Consider the following 23,056-nt stretch of genomic DNA (forward strand, 5'->3'; position numbering starts at 1 on the left):
AACTTGGCCCTTTTATGACTTGTGGACTTCAACTCCCAGAATTCCTCAGCCAGGCATGCTGGCTGAGGAATTCTGGGAGTTGAAGTCCACAAGCCATAAAAGGGCCAAGTTTGAAGACCCCTGCATTAGAGGATAGTGGACATTATTATTTTGCAGTCGCTTTGATCCAACAGTGAAGCAAGTCCAAGAAGATGGTGGTATATGTGGCATCTGTTCCATTTCCTGGTTTATGGTCTCTGGAATTCCTGCATTTTTTCATCTCATTGCTTCTGTTAATTAGAATAATGAAATTGGAGATGTATATCTTCAATATGCTTGTCTACCAGCTCAGAATTTTCCTTCTCTTGCGAGTCTGGGAAGATTGTGGCAATCTTGAGGCAATCAAAAATGGAATTAGGGAGGATGGGAACTACCAAGTAACAATTTTATTCCAGGCAAGAAAGAAATTATGGTGGTCAACAAGAAAATCAGTGTCAGATTTGGAGTACTATCTGTTTTGAACAGGTTGACTTCATTCTTCTGAGCCTGGACCTGGCATTGCTTCTGAATTTATGGCAACTACTGCAGGAACAGCTTTTCCAGTGCTTCAGCTAGTGACCCACTTACATCTTTTTTGGGGTTATGAACTGGGGCTTTCTACAAAATCAGTTCTCTTTGAATTTTGAACACCAATCTATTATTATGAGCCTTGGTGGAGCAGTGGGCTAATGCCTCCTTAAGTAACACCAGCTGCCTGCAATTAGTGCAGGTTCGAGTCCCACCAGGCTCAAGGTTGACTCAGCCTTCCATCCTTCCGAGGTAGGTAAAATGAGGACCCAGATTGTTGGGGGCAATTAAGCTGACTTTGTAATAATGCCGCATGGGTGTGTGTGTGAAAGCCCTAATAAGCAGGCATATACATAGAATGAAGGCTACTGCTAAGCTTGTAAGCCGCCCTGAGTCTTCGGAGAAGGGCGGGATATAAATGGAATTAAAATAAAAATAAATAAAATAAAAAATAAAAAATATTAAACAGGTCCATGTGTTCTGGAAGCTCCAAAATGCAACTATCATTAATAACCCATCAATACCATTTATTAAATAATCATTTTGGGGGAGGCAACTGTTTTAAGAGGACTGAGATGGTAAGATCAGAATCAAACCGTTGAAAAATGTTAATGAAACCTGAGGCAGATGCCCTCTATGTTCAAAACTAGAGAAACAAGAGAAATTAGTTGCCATGTGAAAACAGGTGAAACAGACCTCAAAGTTAAAGCCTGTTAGATTTTGCAGTAGTTTATTTTAGCTGGAATAATTTTTATTTGCAGCTTCTTTTATTGATGCTTCAAATAAAAGCAATTTCTTTGTCTAGGTATTGTTGGAATGTTTAGCTCTAGATTTGAATTCCTAAAGAGAGATATATTGAGCACAGATTTGAATTCCTAAAGAGAAATATATTGCGAAGGAGTGAGACTTTTAATATAACCTGACTCCTTGACCTATTCTAAAAATGATACAAAACAGAAAGAAAATGGTCAAGAGTTTGTACGAAAAAAGTATATTAACAACAACATTGAGCATTTGTTAAAAGTATTAGTCTTGTTTTGCTAAATAAAGTTGTGACCTTCATTAGTCATTGACCTTCATTATTGATCATCTTTATTCTTGATTTTTATCATTCTTTGGATGGCTTTATGTACCTCTTTGTTCCTAAGAGTGTAGATCAGTGGATTAAGCATGGTGGTGACAAAGGTATAGAAGAGGGAAATCATCTTGCCTCGGTCACGGGAATAGTTGGACGGAGATTGGAGATAGCTGGAGATGGCTGAGCCATAGAAGAGTGACACCACCATCAAGTGGGAAGCACAGGTGTTGAAGGCCTTCCGCTTCCCTTCAGCTGAGCGGATCCTTAGTAGAGCAGCCACAATGTAGCTGTAAGAGATTGCGATGAGACCCAGAGGTAGTAGAAGGATCACCACACTTGAGGCAAAGAGCTCTGCCTCATTAACAGAGGTGTCCACGCAGGCCAATTTGATCAAGGCTGGTACCTCACAGAAAAAGTGGTCTATCTGGTTCTGCCCACAACGTGGAAGACTAAGGGTCATGACTGTCTGTACTACTGAATTGCTGAAGCCACTTCCCCACGAGATAGCAGCCATTGTGAAACACAGAGATTGGCTCATAATGGTAGTGTAACGTAGTGGATGACAGATGGCGGCATAGCGATCATAGGCCATGACAGCCAACAAAACACACTCCGTGGAGCCCAGAGCAAGAGAGATGTATAACTCACCCACGCAGGCACCATAAGTGATAGTCTTGCTTTTTCTCCAGAAGTTCACCAACATATGCGGCCCAAGACTGGTGGTATAACAAAGGTCAAGAAAGGAAAGGTTGCTGAGGAAGAAATACATGGGGGTATGGAGATGGGGATCTAATCTTGATACCACAATGATGGTTGTGTTGCCCAACAGGACCATCATGTAGCAGGTCAGAACAAGTCCAAAAAGCACCATCTCCAAGTATGGGCGGTCAGCCATTCCCAATAATATGAATTCTCCTTGATACTTCTGGCTACTTTCTTTCCATGATGCATTTCTGTAGAACATCTGCTTAAAAAACAAAGCAAAACAATAACAGAGTTGGAAGGGACTTTGGAGGTCTTCTACCGCAACCCTTTGCTCAAACCGGAGACACTACACCATTTCAGACAAATGGCTGTCCAATCTCTTCTTAAAAATCTCCAGGGATGGAGCACCCACAACTTTTGCAAGCAAGCTGTAACTCTGGTTAATTGTTCTTACTGTCAGGAAATTTATTCTTAGTTCTGGGTATGTTATCTCTTTGAGAAGTTTCCAATCATTGCTTCTTGTTCTGTTTTCAGGTGCTCTGGAGAATAGGTTGACCCTCTCTTCTCTGTGGCAGCCCCTCTATTATTGGAACCCTGCTATCATGTCACCCCTAGTCCTTCTTTTCACTAGATTAGACATACCAATTCCTGCAACCGTTCTTCATATGTTTTAGCCTCCAGTCTCCTAATCCTCTTTGTTACTATTCTCTGTGCTCTTTTTAGAGTCTCAACATCTTTTTGATTCAATGGTGACCAAAACTGGATGCAATATTCCAAACATGATTTTTACCAAAGCATTATAAAAAAGCATGATACATGTGGATATGGAGATGGGGATCTGACCATGACACTATTTTGATGATTGTGTTGCCCAATAGGGTCATCATGTAGCAAGTCGAAAGAGCAGCATCTCCATGTAAAGGCGGTCAGCCACACCCAATAAGATGAATTCTTGGTAGTTTTGGCTATTTTCTTTCCATGATGCATTTTAGAACATCTGTTTAAAAAACAAAGCAAAATAATATGCATGAAAATATATTAAAGCATTATAAAATGGCAAGATCACTTCATAGGATGTTGATTCTATATCTCTGCTAATGCAGCCTAGGACAATACACATGAAAATAAACAGATCACCAGCACAATGCCTTGGTCAGCCCACACTTGGAACACTGCATCCAGTTTTGGTCACCACGATGTAAAAAAGATGTTGAGACTCTAGAAAGAGTACAGAGAAGAGCAGCAAAGATGATTAGGGGACTGGAGGCTAAAACCTACGGTTGCTGGAATTGGGTATGCTCAGTGGGTTAGGACGCTGAGCTTGTAGATCAGAAGGTCGGCAGTTTGGCGGGTCGAATCCCGAGTGCCGCATAACAGAGTGAGCGCCTGTTACTTGTCCCAGCTTCTGCCAACCTAGCAGTTCGAAAGCACGTAAAAATGCAAGTAGAAAAATAGGGACCACTACGGTGGGAAGGGAACAGCGTTCCGTGCGCCTTTGGCATTGAGTCATGCCGGCCACATGACCACGGAGACGTCCTTGGACAAGCGCTGGCTCTTCGGCTTTGAAACGGAGATGAGCACCGGCCCCTAGAGTCGGAAACGACTAGCACGCATGTGCGGGGGAACCTTTACCTTTACCTTTACCTTTTAGTTTAATGAAGAGAAGGACAATGGGTAATATGATAGCAGTATTCCAATATTTCAGGGGCTGCCACAAAGAAGAGGGAGTCAAGCTATTCTCCAAAGTACCTGAAGGCAGGACAAGAAGCAACGGATGGAAACTAATCAAGGAGAGAAGCAACCTAGAACTAAGTAGAAACTTCCTGACAGTTAGAACAATTAACCAGTGGAACAATCTGCCTCCAGAAGCAGTGAAAGCTCCAGCACTGGAAGTTTTTAAGAAGAGACTGGACAGCGATTTGCCTGAAATGGTATAGGGTTTCCTGCCTGAGCAGGGGGTTGGACTAGATGACCTCCACGGTCCCTTCCAACTTTATTATTATTGTTGTTGTTATTGTTATTACAACATGGAAGGCTACAAAGAAGTGATATAGAAAGAATTGTGACTTGACTGAGCAGCAAATATAGCTTGGGACGTGAATCTATGATCCAGAATTATAGTTAATCTTGTTCCTAGCTAACTCAGTCTTTTAGCTTTGAATTCTCCATGAATTTCTATGTGAGAAAAGAATATAGTAAAAATGATTTTGCTACCCAGATATTTGGACAGAATTCCTTGTACAGGATTGAAGAAATTACTTTTCATTTACACATCTGTCTATCTTGATTAAGAGTCTAAGACAGGGGTCTTCAAACTTGGCCCTTTTATGAGGAATGCTGGCTGAGGAATTCTGGGAGTTAAAGTCCACAAGTCATAAAAGGGCCAAGTTTGAAGACCCCTGCTCTAAGACATACAATAGGAGTGCAAGAAATCCAATCATCAATATAATCATAGAACAAAGTTGAAACAATAAAAACCTGACACCTGTTTGGATGTTAAGACCTATCAAAATCACCTGTACATTTATGAAGCTACAGTTTGAATTAGAGTGCCATTAATAATGTCATAAAGAAATCAACAAACTTTTGATTAAGTCAATTAGCTGCTGATTTCTTTATGGCATTATTTCTTTTATAATCTCTGTGAACGTACGCAGAATTGACTTGGGAGGCCGGTGTGTGGTGTAGTTGGTTCGCATGGTGTGGTAGGATGGAGGGTTTGTTGTCACTGTGTGTTGGGGGGAGGGAGCACGGGGAGAGGCTCAGCTAATCTCAATGTACACACGTTGTACTTTGACAATAAAGGTTTATTATTTATTTATTATTATTATTATTCTAACCTTATTTGATTCTTCTCTTCGAAAGGTGGGCATTCATGTGAATTTCTCCTAATGTCTTCTCCATCTATCTTTTTCTTGCTTCTTTCTTTATCTGTTTCCAACCTTTTATCCTTTGAAGATCATCTTGCTTCCCTGTCTCCCCCTTTTCTCTCTTTTATTCTTATTTTCATCTTTAAAAATATTTTTTTAAAATGTAAAATTCCTTGAACAAATGATTATAGGAGAACAGTACTATAGTGAGCTTTAGCTCTGAAACATTATCTAGGGACAGAATTTTCATAACAAACCATCTATGACAGTACAGAACACACTGCAGGTTGAAAGTACAGATGCCAAATTGAAAAAAATATTCATACAATTAGAATGAAATAATAGAATAGAATAGAACAGAACAGAACAGAACAGAACAGAAACTCCAAACAAACACAAAAGCCCAAGAAGGTATAAAAACCCACCACTCCCAGCTACATGTGGTCAGGTTTTCTAGACCCTCATTTCTGTCTGGTTTTGCTCTTCAATAAACTACAACCTTTTTTCTAAAGCAGTCCCCATTTTTTTTTATTCCCGGCTTGGATTGGACCTTGATGAAGTATTTTCTTTCAACAACTTTTTTTTAATGTGCCTGAATTAAAGATTACAATTTTATTAAAACAAAAAACAAAATCTAGAAATGAGCTGAAAAGGAGATGGAAGGAACTGAAGTAGAGTGCTACACGAGAGAAAAAGAGCAAGAGAGTCAAGAAAAATGCAAAAGAAAATAGAACAGAAGAAGATGGAAAGGAGGAGATCAATGTAGAAAAAGGCTGAGAAGGTCTAAAAGATTAGAGACATCTGCGTAATAGTACTCTTGAATGTAAGAGGGAAGATATAGCACTGTCCCCTACTACTCACCCTGCCAGTTCCTCTTCTGATCAGCCTCTTTAATTCAGCCTTGGTTATCCTGGTTCAACACTGCATCCCAAGGTATCAGCTGTGACTATGTGGAGGGTCTTGTGCTGCAGAAAGTAAGGACTGTTTTTGTGGGTGTCAGCATGGAGAGGGAAGCTGTTATCTTCTCATTGTCTGCTGCATTCTGAAGAAAAATTTTCAAGAATCCTAGACTCCAGTCGAACACTAATTAGGGGAGAGATTAATCATTGCAGCCACATGTATTTCCCCTCCCCAAAAGGCCTTTCACCCTTGAGTAACATCCTCTGAAGTGCTGCTGTGCAGAGGGGATACACAGGGAAGGTCTAATTAATACTTTAAGTAAGATGAAAGTTTTAAAAGTTTTTTTAAAGTTTTATCATGATTTATTATCCAAGCAATATAAAAAGCCATTTGAGGAGGAGAGAAAGGGCCTCTGAGTTTTGGATTTTCATCAGCAGGGTACAGCCACAACTATATTTGTATCTGTAAATGTCTCTTTGAATTATTAAAACCTCAACCAATTTCACTTGTACAGTATATCCAGGATAACATCTTTATATATATCATCCTTGTAGCTTGCAATTTTTAAATAAACATTCAAGTCAATCTCAGTTTTGTCTCTTAGAGCTTGTTCCTCTCCTGTAACAACACCTTTCTATGATGACAGATATATGCTTAAAATGAACTCCATTCATTGTTCACACAGGTCTTTCAAAAGCCTAATGTTAGTGTCTTGCTTCATTCTGTTTTAACAAGTTGACTGTAATTCTTCTTCTTCTTTAATCTTTAGTATTGTCTAGTTCTGTCTAGTGTCCATTAAAGTCTCATCCTATTATTCCCCCCCCCCCCACAAGGAATCTAAATAACAACAGTATCCCATTAAAAGGATTCTTATAATTAATTTATTAATTTCAAATCCATCCAGATACTTAGTTCATTTTTAACTTTTCCAAATCAACACTCTTTCGCTGCTTATTCCCAAAAGTAAAAATAATTCTAAGGCCTTAAACTGAAAAATAGAGCATTGTAGAATGGAACAAATTCTTAAATTTGTTATCCCATTTCACTAAGAGATTCTTTATTTTTTATTAAACTTCACTAAACTTCACCATACATTCCTTCAAAATGTACTGAATTGGCATGGTATATGATAATGGATCCTTTTTACTTGAAAACATCTTTGATCACCTCTTTGCCACATCCAAAATTCGGGTTGCAGAGTATATATTTTAAATTGACAGGTAAACCTACATATAGGTATGATTTCAGGACAGTAGTGACTTAGTTTATTATTTATCACCAATGGTAGCTTGGTTTGCTTGTTGAATTCTTCTTTTAATGATTTTAATTGTATTACCCAAATTCTTTTAAAGTTACTTTACTTGAAAGTTATCCTAGATTTAATAGAGATACGTTTGGTTTAGAAAATTGATATAAAATATACAATAATGTTGTAAGGTTTTAATGGTGTACCTCTGACTAGGGTGACCCTGAGGTCACAGATAAAACCCCATGTAACCACAGTGGCTCTCAGCGAACAGTTGATTGCATAGAACACCCCCCTACACACACCCATACACAATTTTTCCATTTCCATTCCTTCCCTCCATCATCATGTGTCGGAACCTCCCATTATCCCTCCCACTAACTAATCTCAACAGTCAATGCCTGTCTTTCCATCTCCCACAGCATCCAATACAACTGATGAAGCTTCTAGGATAGGAAGTGGTTTGGGTCAATCTCAGTGGGGTGAGATGGTCCCTCAAGTAACCTGGACCGTACCATGACAGGCTTATAAGGTGATCACCAATACCTTGAATTGCACCCACAAGCAGACTGATAACCAATGCAGCTCATGAAGCAGTAGTGTTACAGGGGCCATTATTGGGCCCCCCAAAACTGCCTGTGTGCCGCACTCTGTACTAGCTGTAGCTTCCAAATGCTCTTCAAGGGTAGCCCCATGTAGAACACATTACAATAGTCCAGCCGTGAGATGACTAGGGACTGAATGACTGAGTGCAGGGAGTCCTGATCCAGGAAAGGCCACAACTGGTGCACAACACAAAGTTGTGCAAAGGCTCTCCTAGCCATGACTGCTGTCGCGTGCTTCACATAGAGACGGACACAGAGCTGGGGTAACGATGAGTTTATTCTGAACAGAACGAACTGGGGAAACAGGGGAACCTGGCGTCTATTTGTACCTGCCCAGGTGGATGGCATCCAATCAGTGCAAACCTGGGCTTCCTGCCAGGCTGACCATGCCTGGGGCTGTCAACAGCTTAAGTTGTTAGGCTTATCCCGCCGTGAGCGGTTATCGCCCAGAGCTGTCCAACGCTCCTGCTGATCTGCACCAGCAGCCTCCTGCTGTGCTGTCCTTTGTGTATGCTGGGAGGCATACACTGCACCCCTTCCCCCATAGTGAGGAGGATCCTCTGTCGTTCCTTCTTAACTATATACAGCTTATTTACAATTTTTACATTTAACCCTCCAGATTCCTCCTCCCCCCAGGCTTAAGAGCGAACATAATCACTGAGGTAGCTGGGGGCTCTGTGTGTCCTGTTTGATCTTCTCAGGCTTGGCTCTGTAGTGGTTTCGGTTCTGATTCCTGTTCCTTGGTCTGGCTGTGTTGGTCTGATTTGTGTGTGTGCATGTGTTTCTGTGTTGGCTCTTTGTGACCTGCTGCCCTCAGGCTCTTGCCTACTTTCCCTGTCAGCTCCCTGCCAGGCAGATGGATGCCCCAAAACCCTTCCTGCTGTTCTTCTGGGTGACTGTGACTGTGGCTGTGTGTGTGTTTGTGTTTGCTCTGCCTCCTCCCTTGCTGTTTCCCTTGATTCTCCACCCGTCCTCTCAGGGGCTCTCTTCCTTAGTTGATCTAAGGAGTCCCCCCTCCACCCTTACTCTGTAGGAGAGGGGGCCTGTCCGTTCCAACACTTCACCTGGCACCCATGGATGGCCTGTGCTGTAATTTCTGGCCCAGATCTGCTCCCCTATGTTGAAACTTGTTTTGAGGGTTGGGGGTTCTGTGTCTGCTGAAACCCTGTCTGGGTGGAGTCTGTCTAACGTAGTTATGAGGTGTCTGCCCCACCTGAGCTCCGCTGGGCTCTTTCCTGTGGCTGTGCAGGGTGTTGCGTGTTGATGGAGGAGGAATGTGGCCAGTCTCTGTTTCCAGTCCCCTTGTACTATTCATTTGAGTGCATCCTTGGTAGTCTGCACGAACCTCTCTGCCAACCCGTTACTGGCAGGGTGAAAGGGCGCTGAAGTGGCATGCCTAATCCCCAAGGTCCTCAGGAACACCTGGAAATCCGAGGAGGTAAATTGCGCTCCGTTATCAGATACTACTACATATGGTAACCCATGTGTGGCAAACACTCCCCTTAGTGCCTGTATTGTGCCCACTGATGTCATGTTGGACACAGGTACCACCTCCAACCACTTGGAGTGACTATCCACAATGACTAAGAAGGTGTGTCCCTGAAATGGCCCCGCATAATCTATATGGACCCTGGACCAGGGGGTGTGAGTCTGTTCCCACTTGTGGACTGGAGCGTGTGCCTGCTCAGGGCGAGACCTTTGGCATGTGTAACATCCTGCTACCAACCCCTCTATCTCTTTATCCAACCCAGGCCACCACAGGTAACTCCTGGCCAGAGCCTTCATCCTTACCACTCCCGGGTGACCCTCGTGAAGGGACTGAAGGACTTTCTCCCTAAGTTTTGTGGGGATGATGACCCTGCTCCCCCACAGCAGGCAGCCTTTATGGGTTGAAAGCTTGTGCCTCCGCGTAAAAAATGCTGTGAACTCAGGTCCCGGTGACTTGTCCTGCCACCCGCTGCTAACCCAGGACTGAATTCTGCTAAGAATCTTATCCCTGGGAGTTTCGGCTGCTATGTCACTAGCGTCTAATGGGCACTCAGCCAGCTCCTGTATTGCTAATATCTGATTAGCAGGAGCGGGATCCGGTCCAGCCTCCCTTAGGGGAAGTCTGCTGAGACCGTCGGCGTGTCCCATTTCCTTTCCTGGTCTGTGGATCAGCTTACAGGAGTATGCTGAAAGAAAAATGGACCAACGGAGCATCCTTGGTAAAAGGATCTGTGGCGTTTGCTTCTCCGTGGTGAATAATCCCAGCAGGGGCTTGTGATCCGTGTAAATGAGGAACTCCCTCCCGTACAGGTAGTCGTGGAACTTTTTTACCCCCGCGACCACTGCCAGCGCCTCCTTATCTATCTGCGCGTAGTTTCTCTCCGCCGCTGACAGGGTCCGGGAATAGTATGCTATGGGAGCCTGCGTGCCGTCCTCCCTTAAGTGGCTGAGGCCTGCCCCTATCCCATAAGGGGATGCATCGCATGCTAGGCAGATGGGCTGGTCCTCCCTGAAGTGAGTGACCGTTGCGTCCCCGGCTAGCATGTTCTTAAGGGTCCAGAACGCGCTTGTGTGTGTGTGGCAGTCCAGTCCCAGGGCGTTTGTTTGTCCAGGAGCCTGTGCAAGGGCTCTGCGATGGTTGCCTTGTGCGGCAGGAATGTATGATAAAAATTTAAGAGACCAAGCTGTAACACCAGCTGCCTGCAATTAGTGCAGGTTCGCATCCCACCAGGCTCAAGGTTGACTCAGCCTTCCATCCTTCCGAGGTAGGTAAAATGAGGACCCAGATTGTTGGGGGCAATAAGCTGACTTTGTAATGATGCCGCTTGGGGGGTGTATGAAAGCCCTAATAAGCAGGCATATACATAGAATGAAGGCTACTGCTAAGCTTGTAAGCCGCCCTGAGTCTTCGGAGAAGGGCGTGATATAAATGGAATTAAAATAAAAAAATAAATAAAAAATATTTGTTTGTGTGTTCACATGTGTGTGTATTACATAAGAAACCCCATTCCCCAACCTCACCTGTGTCTGGATTAGAAAAATTTGCTACCTCTTGGATCATCTGGATGCATTGACTTGGAGGATCTTAGATGCCTGTATGATCTCAGCTAAGAATCCCTAATTGTGACTCTTTTTCTACTTCTTATGAAGAATCAGCCTCAACTCAAGGAGCAGCTGATGTATTTTTCAGGCCAAAATAATTCTCACTGGAGCATCTCTGAATGGACCTTTCTACTCAGGAGAGTAGAGGTTGAGCTGAAAAGTGGGGAGACAGATGGCTGGGGAAGGGAAACTCCCTAAAAAGAGAAGAGAAGGAGTCACTGATGAAAGTGGATGCAAGCAAACAGAAATATTTAGATAGGAACAGAGGAAGAAAGAATCGAAAAGGGTTGTCAGGAATGAAGGTTGAGGCAATGAGCAACATGAAAATAGACTGAATAGCCCACAGAGCCCAACAAGGCTTAATCTCAAGCAAATGGAGATAGCATTGTAGCAAAAATTTCAGGACCATTTTTCACTTGATCCTATAGGGAAAGAAAGGTAAAAGCAAATGCATCCGTTTAAAAAAAAAGAAAGAAGAGAAAATACACTGGAGAGACAATAATAAGCAAGAAGGGGAAAACTTGCAAGTTGAAATTTGGAGTGTTGCTGTCAGAATCCATTTATATCATATTCATAAATGGAATGTTTCAAACATTATTCCATGGATTCTGCCATCTCCCGAAGAGGAGGGAAAGGATGTGTATTGAACCAGTATTAGGCATTTCAAAGGAAAGGAGAAGCCTTTTGAACTGGGGAAACAAAAGGGGAGGGCTAGCATCTGGCTTGTGTCACGGAAGAGAGCAATAAACATGAAGGGTCCTAAGTTCCTTTTTCCCCACGAGAGGGATGATACGAGATAAAGGATGGGGGACTGACCAAATGGGGTTAAGGGGGGTTAAACCGGGAACTCTTTATAAGGGTTTACTTCATGGAATAATATTAAGTCCTGTCTCGTTTCCTACAACCAAGCATGTCATAGTAAAGATTCTTTTTGGAATAGATTTGACTCCAAGAATTTTGTCTTCCTAAGACGTGGTTTGGGGGAATAGGCAACATCAAAGGAAATGGGAAAGGTAGAAGGGGAAGATTCCTTCTGTCAAAACTCTGATCAGCCCACCTTCTTCAGCCCACCATCTTGGCTGTTCCAAGTCAGTGGTGCTCCAGAAAATGTGATCTCATACAGACACACAATAATCAATCTGAGAAAGCAGAATGGTAGACTTTATGGGCGTTTTCTGGGAGTGGGAGAGGGAGGAGAAAGGGAGGAACATTTAATGAAATTGTTATGTAGTTAAGTTGCTGTGTAGTAAAGTTGCCATTGAGCCTCAGGGCACCAGGACTCATGATGATCAATTAGTGGCAAGCAAGACACTTCCCTCCAGAGTCCAGCAAAGCTCTTGAAACCATTTGCAAAGGCTCAGCCAGGAAGGATAGAGAGGGTGTCAGAAAAGTGACAGGAGCAAAAATGCAGGAGTGGGAGGAAGTGATGTTCAAAGGTTTGGACCAGCAAACAAAGGAGTAAATTTCAAATGGTGTCAGAAAATTGAATTTGCCATTGCAGGAACTGTATGGGGGAACAAATTTCTGTGTAGCTTTTGCAGCACAAGATGCCAGGTTAAGGATGGTTGGCAAGAAACACACACACACACACACACACACTTCAATTGTTTGCTTCTTATTTTATTAAAGTTGGACATACACATCTACACACAATTCTGGGTAAAACTTCTAGAATGCCTTTCCCACCACATCCAATCTAGACCCACCAGGAGGACATTGGGCCCTTAAGTCCTCCATGGACGTTCTACATTTTTTGCCACAAATTGTAATCCAAATGTTGGGAGCATTGCAAAAAGCACATGTGAATCCAGAAGGTCTTTATACTCTTGCTCTATTCTCTCTCTTTCCCTCTCTCTCCTCTCTCTCCCCCCCACCCCCCACCTACCTACCCCTGTCCTAAACAAAGCCAGCAGTGATCTACTGTGCGTTTTTGGTTCATAATGAGTCCTGCTGGGCCTGCATGGCTGGTACTCAAGGTGAATATTTGGATGCCAGTCGTCTCCATAGCAGTTGATATGGTGGTTTATATGTGTTTATAAACAGGATCTCTTCAGCTCCACCCAGCTCTGGCCTTCTTAATCTTCCCTTCCACTTGAGCTACTTACTGCTTTATTTATCAATTTGTTTTGCAATCATCTTTACACACACTCTTTGTGTGAATAAACTGCCACAATGTTCTTTGTTCATCCTGGTCATTCAATTTATTTTCAGCCCAGACTGATCCTATCACTTGTTTTATCACAGACTTTTCTGACATTCTCCATTCACACCACATTCAATTTATCTGTGTGTATTTCTTTATATATTGGGACGCGGTGGCTCAGTGGGTTAAGACGCTGAGGTTGTTGATCAGAAGGTCAGCAGTTTGGCGGGTCGAATCCCAAGTGCCGCGTAACAGAGTGAGCGCCTGTTACTCGTCCCAGCTTCTGCCAACCTAGCAGTTCGAAAGCACGTAAAAATGCAAGTAGAAAAATAGGAACCACTACGGTGGGAAGGTAACAGCGTTCCGTGCGTCTTTGGCGTCTAGTCATGCCGGCCACATGACCACGGAGACGTCCTCGGACAAGCGCTGGCTCTTCGGCTTTGAAACGGAGATGAGCACCGGCCCCTAGAGTCGGAAACGACTAGCACACATGTGCGGGGGAACCTTTACCTTTACCTATTTCTTTATATAACCAATTCTCATTTCCATATCAGTATCTACAAACAGGTCTTCTTCAGTCCCATAAATTCCCTCCAATGAGCTATAACTAGTGCTGTCTTCATTGTCCTTTAATGCCTGACAAGGTATTTTATTCTCCTGAGCCTTTTAATAGTATGCTAATATTGATGTGATTATGTACTTTCTATTGCTACTGTAACTTTTTTCATTGATAGTTAATTTCATTCTTTAGTTTATTTGGCATTTCATAAAATATTTTATTAACTGTTGTAACTACCACATATAAGTTCAAAACACTTTTAGCTTTATTTTCTAATGGCAAGCAGCAGAGACATGTTTCGTATCAAATAAATTAAATGTCAACTATTTACACCCTGTAGGGATCATGGAAGGGAAGAAAATCATGAGCAAACTCTTCTCTAAGGTTCAGGAATTAGGAGTGTCTGAGAAGGAGGGAAATGCAGACAGGAATTGGTCTAACAAAGCGACAGTGCAGACTGGATTTGCAGGACTGGAACGATATCATTAGTTCAAGTTCTTATTAAAATAAAATTGGAATAACTTCAGAATGTGCGTTTTTCAAAGGGGAATGAAACCTCAGAAACATAAAGGGACAGAGTTGACACAAGATAATAGTATCTTATCCACAACAAGCTAAACACATTTCAGAAAATAAGTTCTGAAGTTTGTATACTCTTTAATTTATTAATTTTGGGTACTGCTGTGGTACCAAGATGTATTGCACATTTATTATGAACAAAGAGAGAGAGAGGTACAATCAAAAATACTGCAAAAATAATGAAGACCATTCCTGTGGAATTTTGAAATGCAGTTTCAAATTATCGGTTTAGTTCTTCTTGATTAGTCTTTGGAGAGCTTTATGTACCTCTTTGTTCCTCAGAGTGTAGATCAGTGGATTAAGCATGGTGGTGACAAAGGTATAGAAAAGGGAAATCATCTTGCCTTGGTCATGGGAATAGTTGGATGGAGGTTGAAAATAATTGAAGATGGCTGTGCCATAGAAGAGCCACACCACCATCAAGTGGGAAGAACAAGTGTTGAAGGCCCTTTTTCTTCCCTCAGCTGAGCGAATCCTCAGCACCGCAGAGGCTATATAGCCATAGGAGAGCATGATGAGACTAACTGGTACTAGGAGGAACACCACACTAGTAGAAAATATCAGAACCTCATTAAGGGACGTGTCAACACAAGCCAGTTTAAGAAAGGCAGGGAGCTCACAAAAGAAATGATCTACCCGATTCCGTCCACACAGAGGAAGCCTAAGAGTCATCACAGTATGAACTAGTGAGACACTGAAGCCGCTTATCCAGGTGACAGCCACCATCTTGAAACACAGAGAATGGCTCATAATGGTAGTGTAGCGCAGTGGATGACAGATGGCGGCATAGCGATCATAAGCCATGACAGCCAACAAGATACACTCCGTGGAGCCCAGAGCAAGAATGTTATACAACTCAACCGCACAGCCGCCATAAGTGATAGTCTTGCTTTTCCTCCACATGTTCACCAGCATGTGGGGCCCAAGGCTGGTAGTGAAGCAGAGGTCAATGAAAGAAAGGTTGCTGAGGAAGAAATACATGGGGGTATGGAGCCCTGGATCGAGTCTCGAGACAACAATGATAGTTGTGTTGCCCAGAAGGGTCATCATGTAGCAGACAAGAACAAGAGCAAACAGCAACATCTCCAAGTGTGGCCGGTCAGCCACTCCCAGCAAGATGAATTCTCCTTGGTAACTTTGGTTTTCCCATGAAATTTCCCTGTTCATTGTCTATATACGAATTAGAACAAGTAAAGACACAGAAAAGGAATCCTGTACAAAAATGACAAAAATCCAGCATGGTCAAATGATTCCTATATTTGGAGTGAGGCTTTTATGTTGTACCCAGTAATCTAGATTAAAGTTGAATTAGTGGACTCTGTGAAAATGATTGGAGGTCCATATCAATTGGCACTGCTTTCTCAGCATTTTATGCCTTAAAGACCACAAGGGAATAATTGTGCATGGATGGAAATTTAAAACATTTACTCCATCCACTTTGTTGCCCATTGCCTACTCTTTGTCTAAAAGATTGATAATCTCAGATGATTTTCTTCTGTACATTTTGTTCACTTCCCCTGATAGGATGCAATTAGACAGGTGCTACATTTTCCCTTTTCATACATTGAATGTGTATAGCAATTTTGTGCAATAGTCTGACATTAAACCCCAGCAGAACTAAGAGATTTATTATTGCTACAGCTTACCTTTGGTGAATTCCACTGTAATAAATGAACCAAATTAGAGCATATTTCATGATCAGCATTAACTTGCTTGTAGAAAACATTCAAAAGATTTCTACACAGAACAAATTCTATGCCTTCATAATTTAGAAAAAGTACTCATCATGGAGATAGATGTTAGATGGATAGAAGATAATAATAATAATAATAATAATAATAATAATAATAATAATAATAATAATAATAATAATAATAATAATAATAATAATAATAGATGATAGATAGATGATAGATGGAGGATAGATGATAGATAGATAGATAGATAGATAGATAGATAGATAGATAGATAGATAGATAGATAGATAGATAGGTAGGTAGGTAGGTAGGTAGATAGATAGATAGATAGATAGATAGATAGATAGATAGATAGATAGATAGATAGATACATAGATACATAGATACATAGATACATAGATACATAGATACATACATAGATACATAAATACATAGATGATAAATAAAAAAGGAGAAAGAGATATGACCCTGTTACTTATAATATGACCCCATTACTTATATATTATATAAACTAAAACCCCAAAGCACTTTTATCCCCAACCTCACCTGTGTCTGTGTAAGAAAAACATTGCTACCTCTGAGCTCATCTTGTGCTGGTGTGGAATATCTTGGATGCCTGTATGATCTGAGGTAAGAATCTCCAACTGTGACTCTTTTTCTACTTCTTAGGAAGAACTGGCCTCTATTCAAGGAGCAGATGACACAGTTTTAGGACAAAATACTTGTCACTGGAGCATCTCTGAATGGACCTTTGTATTCCAGGGATTAGAGTTTGAGCTGAAAGGTGGGGAGAGGAGACAGATTAGCAGGGAGGTGAAATCCCCCCAAATGAGAACAGAAACAAGCCCCCAGGAAATAGATAGGAATAGAAATATAGAAACCGAGTCCAAGGAAAGAAGCAAGGCATGAAAAGGATGGACAGGAATGAAGGTTGAGGCAATGAGCAACAAGAAAATAGTCAGACTGATTATTCTACAGAGTCCCATAGGGCTCCATCTCAAGTTAATGGACCTAGCATTGCAGTAATAATTTCAGGACCATTTTTCACTTGTGCCTATAGAGAAGCAACACAGTACATTTTATAGGCATTTTCAGGGAGGAGGAGGAGGAGGAGGGGGAGGGGGAGGGGGAGGAGGAGGAGGAGGAGGAGGGGAAGAAGGAGGAGGAGGAGGAAGAGGAAAAAAAGGAGGAGGAGGAAAAAAAGGGGAAAAAATATTCCTGTCTATTTCTCACTATTTACTGAAAGTTGCTATGCAGTAAAGTTGTCATGATTCCCAGGAGACCAGGACTCAAGATAATAATTAGCAGCAAACAAGACACTTCCCTCCAGAATCCAGCAAAGCCCTTGAAACCATTTGCACAGGCTCACCCAGGAAGGATATAGAGCAGTGATGGCAAACCTTTTAGAGACCGAGTGTCCAAACTGTAACCCCAAACCCACTTATGTACCGTCAGATGCTGGATGGGCGTGGCCCATTGGATGGGCATGGCTGGGATGGTAACGGGAGACTGGGTGGGATTAAAAAGTTCGTTCAATCAATCAATTCCAACTTTGCAAGATCTTTTTTCCCCACAATAAGTTGAAATTGATTGATTGACTGATTGAAACTTTTTTTTTGCACACAGCGGCAGAGGCCCAAAGCAAAAAGCTGAAGGCCTAGGACAGAGGCAAATGGCGCATGTGCCCACAGAGAGGGCTCTGCGTGCCACCTATGGCACGTGTGCCATAGGCTTGCCACCATGGATATTAGAGGGTCAGAAAAGTCACAGTAGATGCAGGAATGGGAGGAAGAGATCTGCAAAAAGTTTGGATCAGCAAACAAATGAGTAAATTTCAATGGTGTCAGAAATTGTTTTTGCTATTGAAGGAACTGTATGGTGGAACACATTTATGTGCAGCCTTTGTATCATAAGATGTTATGTCAATGGTGGTAGGCAACACAAAAACACACATTTTGATTGTTTGCTTTTGTTTTTAATTAATGTTGCACGCGCACACACACACACACACACACACAGGCAATTCTGGATAGAATTTCTAAAATGTCTTTGGCCACCACATCCAATGTAGACCAGCCACGAGGGGATAAGGGCACTTACCCCTCCATGGACTTTCCATCCAGTCTGCATTCCTCTACCACAAATTTATTCCCAATGTTGGCAGCACTGCAAAAACCACAAGCCAACCCAGCAGGCCTATGTACTCCTTGTCAAAGGAGTAAATCAAAAACTCCTTATCAGAAGTCGATGAACCGTGGTTCATTTGAGGCATGGTGAACAACAGGTAAAGAAAGAAAACCTGAAACATATTTTACTGTAAAAACTTTAATCAGAAAATAAAAGAAAGACTCTTAACTGACTACATGCTCTGTCTCACCAGACAGCAAAGAGAGAAAGAAAAAGAAGAAACTTTTTGTTTGGACATGCGCACACAATAGTAGAGCCAGACATGAAACCAAAACATGGTTGAACATGTGACACTCACCATGGCTACAATGATAACAGTACAGCTGCAGAACAGACTGAAATGTGCTTGCTGACAAACACATAAAAATGCAGTGACACTCCTGAACTGCTGCTCAGCAGTAATTTCTCTCTTTTTCTCTCCATTGAGGTGCCACCATCTTTAGCACTGCCAAGAAATGGTAGGCAACTCGCTAAGTGCCTAGCTGCTTTCTTACTTCATCTGATCAATGTGGTCTCAGATTTGCCATTGTGGGATCCTAAAATTTTAGTTCTGAAAGACTTCAGCACCCATTTTCAATACATTTGTGTGTGGGTGGTGGTGGTGTAGCAATCACTACAGTGGTGGGATTCAGCCGGTTCACACTACTTCAGCAGAACCGGTACCTAATTTTTTTGTTGCCCAGAGCCAGAATGGACTTCCAGAAGCAGCATCCACATATGTTCACATATTTGAATCCCATACTGAGTGAGTATTATTCTCTGCAGAGGGATGGAGCAATTAGATTGGGCTTGTGTTGGGAGTTGAGGGATTCCAATGATTTCCAGAAATCCCTGGAGGATTTTCCAGTCAGTATGGCTGGTACTCAGGGTGAGGATTTGGCTGCCAGTGGTCTATCTTGCTGTTGGAATGGTTGTTATCTGTGTTTATAAACAGGGTCTCTTCAGTTCCATCCCACCGTGGCCATCTTAGTCTTCCCTTCTTCTTGAGCCATTAACTACTTTCTTACATGTATGTTTTATCTTTACACACTGCCTTTGTGCGAACTGCCCCAATGTTCTGGTCACTCAATTTATTTTCAGTCCAGGTTGATAGGCTTCTCCATTTTGATTTTCATTTTGTGAAATAAATGATGACATGGTGTAATATGTCATGTGTTGTTGTTCATCTGAGGTTGTATTTACTACTTTTAAGAACTGCTAAGGAGCAGAAGATTTTTACTATGTAAAACCAAAGAACTCAAAGAGGGTGTACTCTCTTTTTCACAAAAACTTATAAATAAAATCCCTAATGACTGCATTGCTGACTCTGGATGGTATTATAGTCCTCAAAAACTGCATAGAGGGAAAGTTTGGGAACTGCTCTCATAAGAGAAGAAAATCATGAGCAAAATCTTCATTTAGATTCAGGAACAAGGAGTGTCCAAAAAGAATGGAAAAGTCACAATGCAACTAGGGTTTGGTCTAGCAAACGTTACAACGGAGTTAGGACAGACAGCACCCAGGGTTCCATCTTAGACCCAGTACAGTACTCTTCAATATTTTTATAAATGATTTACATGAGGGTGCTGGAATACATGTTCACATGGTTTATGCAACAACTACAGCCAATCAGTAGATGGCAGTGTTTGCAAGTTTGCTAAGTATAATATAGTATATAAAAAGGTAAGGGACGCGGTGGCTCAAAGGTAAAGGTAAAGGTTCCCCTGCACATGCGTGCTAGTCATTTCCGACTCTAGGGGCTGGTGCTCATCTCCGTTTCAAAGCTGAAGAGCCAGTGTTTGTCCGAGGACGTCTCCGTGGTCGGGGCCGGCATGACTAGATGCCAAAGGCGCACGGAACGCTGTTACCTTCCCACCGTAGTGGTCCCTATTTTTCTACTTGCATTTTTACGTGCTTTCGAACTGCTAGGTTGGCAGAAGCTGGGATGAGTAACAGGCGCTCACTCTGCTACGCAGCACTCGGGATTCGACCCGCCAAACTGCCGACCTTCTGATCGACAAGCTCAGCGTCCTAACCCACTGAGCCACCGTGTCCCTTAATATAGTATATAGGGACTCCCCAAAAATTGTATTGATGATTTTGGATTATATAATAATCCTCAAAAACTCATGATAGCAATGTCACATTCTGCATAAAGAAAATGTTTAGGAACTGGTCTCATAAGGGAAGAGAATCATGAAGAAACTCTTTTTTTAATGTTGAGTAATTAGGAGTGTCCCCAAAGAATGGAAAAATCACAATGCTGACAGGATTTGGCCTGGAAAAAGCCACAAAGCAAGCAAGATTTGCAAGGGTGGAATAATAACGTTAGTTCAAATTGTCATTAAAAGAAAATTGCAAGAACTTCAGAAGATGCCTTTTTCCACAGGGGAACAAAACACCTGAAACATCAAGGGACAGAGTTGACTCAAGATGTGTGTTATCCAGGACAAGCTAAACACATTTCAGAAAATAAGTTCTGATTGTCGGTTTTGTTTTTTGTGTATTCTTTAATTTTACAGTCTTGAGTACAACTGTGGTACCTAGATAATAAGACATGCTTATTGTGAAATAGAGAAAAGAAAATGCAATGAAAATTACTGCAAGAATAACAAACAAACAGCATTTTTGTTGAATCTTCAGATGCAACTTCAACCCATGGGGTTTAGTTCTTCTTGATTAGTCTTTGGAGAGCTTTATGTACCTCTTTGTTCCTCAGAGTGTAGATCAGTGGATTAAGCATGGTGGTCACAAAGGTATAGAATAGGGAAATCATTTTACGTTGATCATGGGAGGAAGTGGACAGAGGCTGGAGATAACTGAAGATGGCTGTGCCATAGAAGAGCCACACCACCATCAAGTGGGAGGAACAAGTGTTGAAGGCCCTTTTCCTGCCCTCAGCTGAGCGAATCCTCAGCACCGCAGAGGCTATATAGCCATAAGAGATTGTGATGAAACTAACTGGTACTAGGAGGAACACCACACTAGTAGCAAACATCACAATTTCATTAAGGGAAGTGTCAACACAAACCAATTTAAGAAAGGCTGGGAGCTCACAAAACAAATGATTCACTTGATTCCGTCCACACAGTGGAAGCTGAAGAATCATCAGTGTATGAATTAGTGAGTTGATGAAGCCACTTATCCAGGAGACAGCAGCCATTGTGAAACACAGAGAGTGGCTCATAACGGTAGTGTAGCGTAGTGGGTGACATATGGCTGCATAGCGGTCATAGGCCATGACAGCCAACAAAGTACACTCCGTGGAGCCCAGAGCAAGGGAGATGTAGAGCTCAGCCACACAGCCGCCATAAGTGATAGTCTTGCTTTTTCTCCAGAAATTCATCAGCATGTGGGGCCCAAGGCTGGTGGTGAAGCAGAGGTCAAGGAAGGAAAGGTTGCTGAGGAAGAAATACATGGGGGTATTGAGCCCTGGATCTAGTCTCGAGACAACAATGATGGTTGTATTGCCCAGGATGGTCATCAAGTAGCAGACCAGGACAAGGGCAAACAGCAACATCTCCAAGCGTGGCCGGTCAGCCACTCCCAGCAAGATGAATTCTCCTTGGTAGCTTTGGTTTTCCTGTAAAAATTCCCTGTTCATTGTCTATACATATTAGAACGAATAATGACATACAAAAGGAATCTGGTTCTAACAACTGTCAGCAATCCAGGACGATCAATTGATTCCCATAAAGTGGGGCTTGAATTTTGTCCCCAGTAATCTGGATTAAACTTAATTAGTGAACTCTATGAAAATGATTGGAGGTCCATATACATTGGCACTGCTTTTCACCATCTCATGCCTTAACAACCACAAGGAAATTATAGTGCATGGATGGAAACTTAAAGATTTACTCCATTTACGTTCTTGCCTATTGCTTGCTCTTTATCAAAAAGATAGTTGAGAGTTGCTACGGTTGTATCAGAAACCAGATGTAATCAATACAAATAATGAACATCAAACAGTGTCCACAGTTTGCTGGATCCCTTTTCCAGTCCCAGAATGGATAGGATCAAATGTTTTGGTGATTATTTTTAAAGGCTATGTTGAAAGATAAGACTCAAATTGTCACCTCAAGCCATTGTTCTTATGCGTTGGTCTCCCTTGACATAAGATCAGTGGCTCAAAGCAACTTATCCTTTATAAAAAGCCCTTAAAATTAAAATATAAATAAGACAACAGTACCCCAGTTTGTGAACCCAAGAATTTCACCAATGGACAAGATGAAGAATGTTTATCTCATCCCTACTATTTGCAAGTTTCCTGCAGATGCTGTTTTGCCTTTAAATGATCCTCCTGACTGTGCACATTCCCCAAATGCATAAAGGTCTATAACAATATTTAGATCAGAACTTTCTTTGAAAACAGCCACCTCCATCCATAAAAATTAAGGATTGTGTTCTATTTATGTCCCCTGCTCTTGTCATGGATACAGTCTAAGAATTCTCAGATAGTTGGATACCAATCATAAGATTGAGCAGTCCTGAACTTGTTTGGGACAGGACTCAACAGATTGGAAGACTGGTTGACTTGGAAATCCAATTTTGTGCAATGGGGCTGGGCTTTCTTGAGATGGGGGAAAATCAAAACCCTAAAACTCACCTGAGTCTAGGGTGATGGAAGTTGTCCATCTCTGTCTTGTAACTGAGTGGACAAGGATGAATATCCTGATTAATCAATTGGCTGATTGATAATGTCCCATCCAGGGATTCTCACTCTTAGGGAATCACATAGATTTTTTTTACACAGCATGTTACAAAAATGTCCTTTTTAAAATTGGTTGAAAGAGACCAGGAAGAAGCTATAATAAGTCAGGGAAGGGAACACTTTCCAGCCATTTCAGATGACTCTAAGACTGCAAACAAACA

General features: G+C 41.9%; 2 protein-coding genes across 2 annotated transcripts; both read right to left on the minus strand.

Annotated features, from left to right (window-relative positions):
* Window positions 1-1,625: 1,625 nt before the first annotated feature.
* Window positions 1,626-21,788, minus strand: LOC308662953 (putative olfactory receptor 2B8; the record flags this gene model as incomplete). Its single annotated transcript, XM_081319098.1, has 2 exons — window positions 1,626-2,495; window positions 21,705-21,788. The coding sequence occupies 2 exons, from the start codon at window positions 21,786-21,788 to the stop codon at window positions 1,626-1,628; spliced, it is 954 nt and encodes a 317-aa protein (XP_081175224.1).
* Window positions 14,550-15,488, minus strand: LOC308661324 (olfactory receptor 2G3-like; the record flags this gene model as incomplete). The annotated part of the gene is made up of 1 exon (XM_081316247.1): window positions 14,550-15,488. One exon carries the CDS (start codon window positions 15,486-15,488, stop codon window positions 14,550-14,552), a length of 939 nt encoding a protein of 312 aa, XP_081172373.1.
* Window positions 21,789-23,056: the final 1,268 nt, after the last annotated feature.

This window comes from Vipera berus (genome assembly GCF_964194415.1).
Source record: "Vipera berus genome assembly, chromosome: 2".
Taxonomy (NCBI): domain Eukaryota; kingdom Metazoa; phylum Chordata; class Lepidosauria; order Squamata; family Viperidae; genus Vipera; species Vipera berus.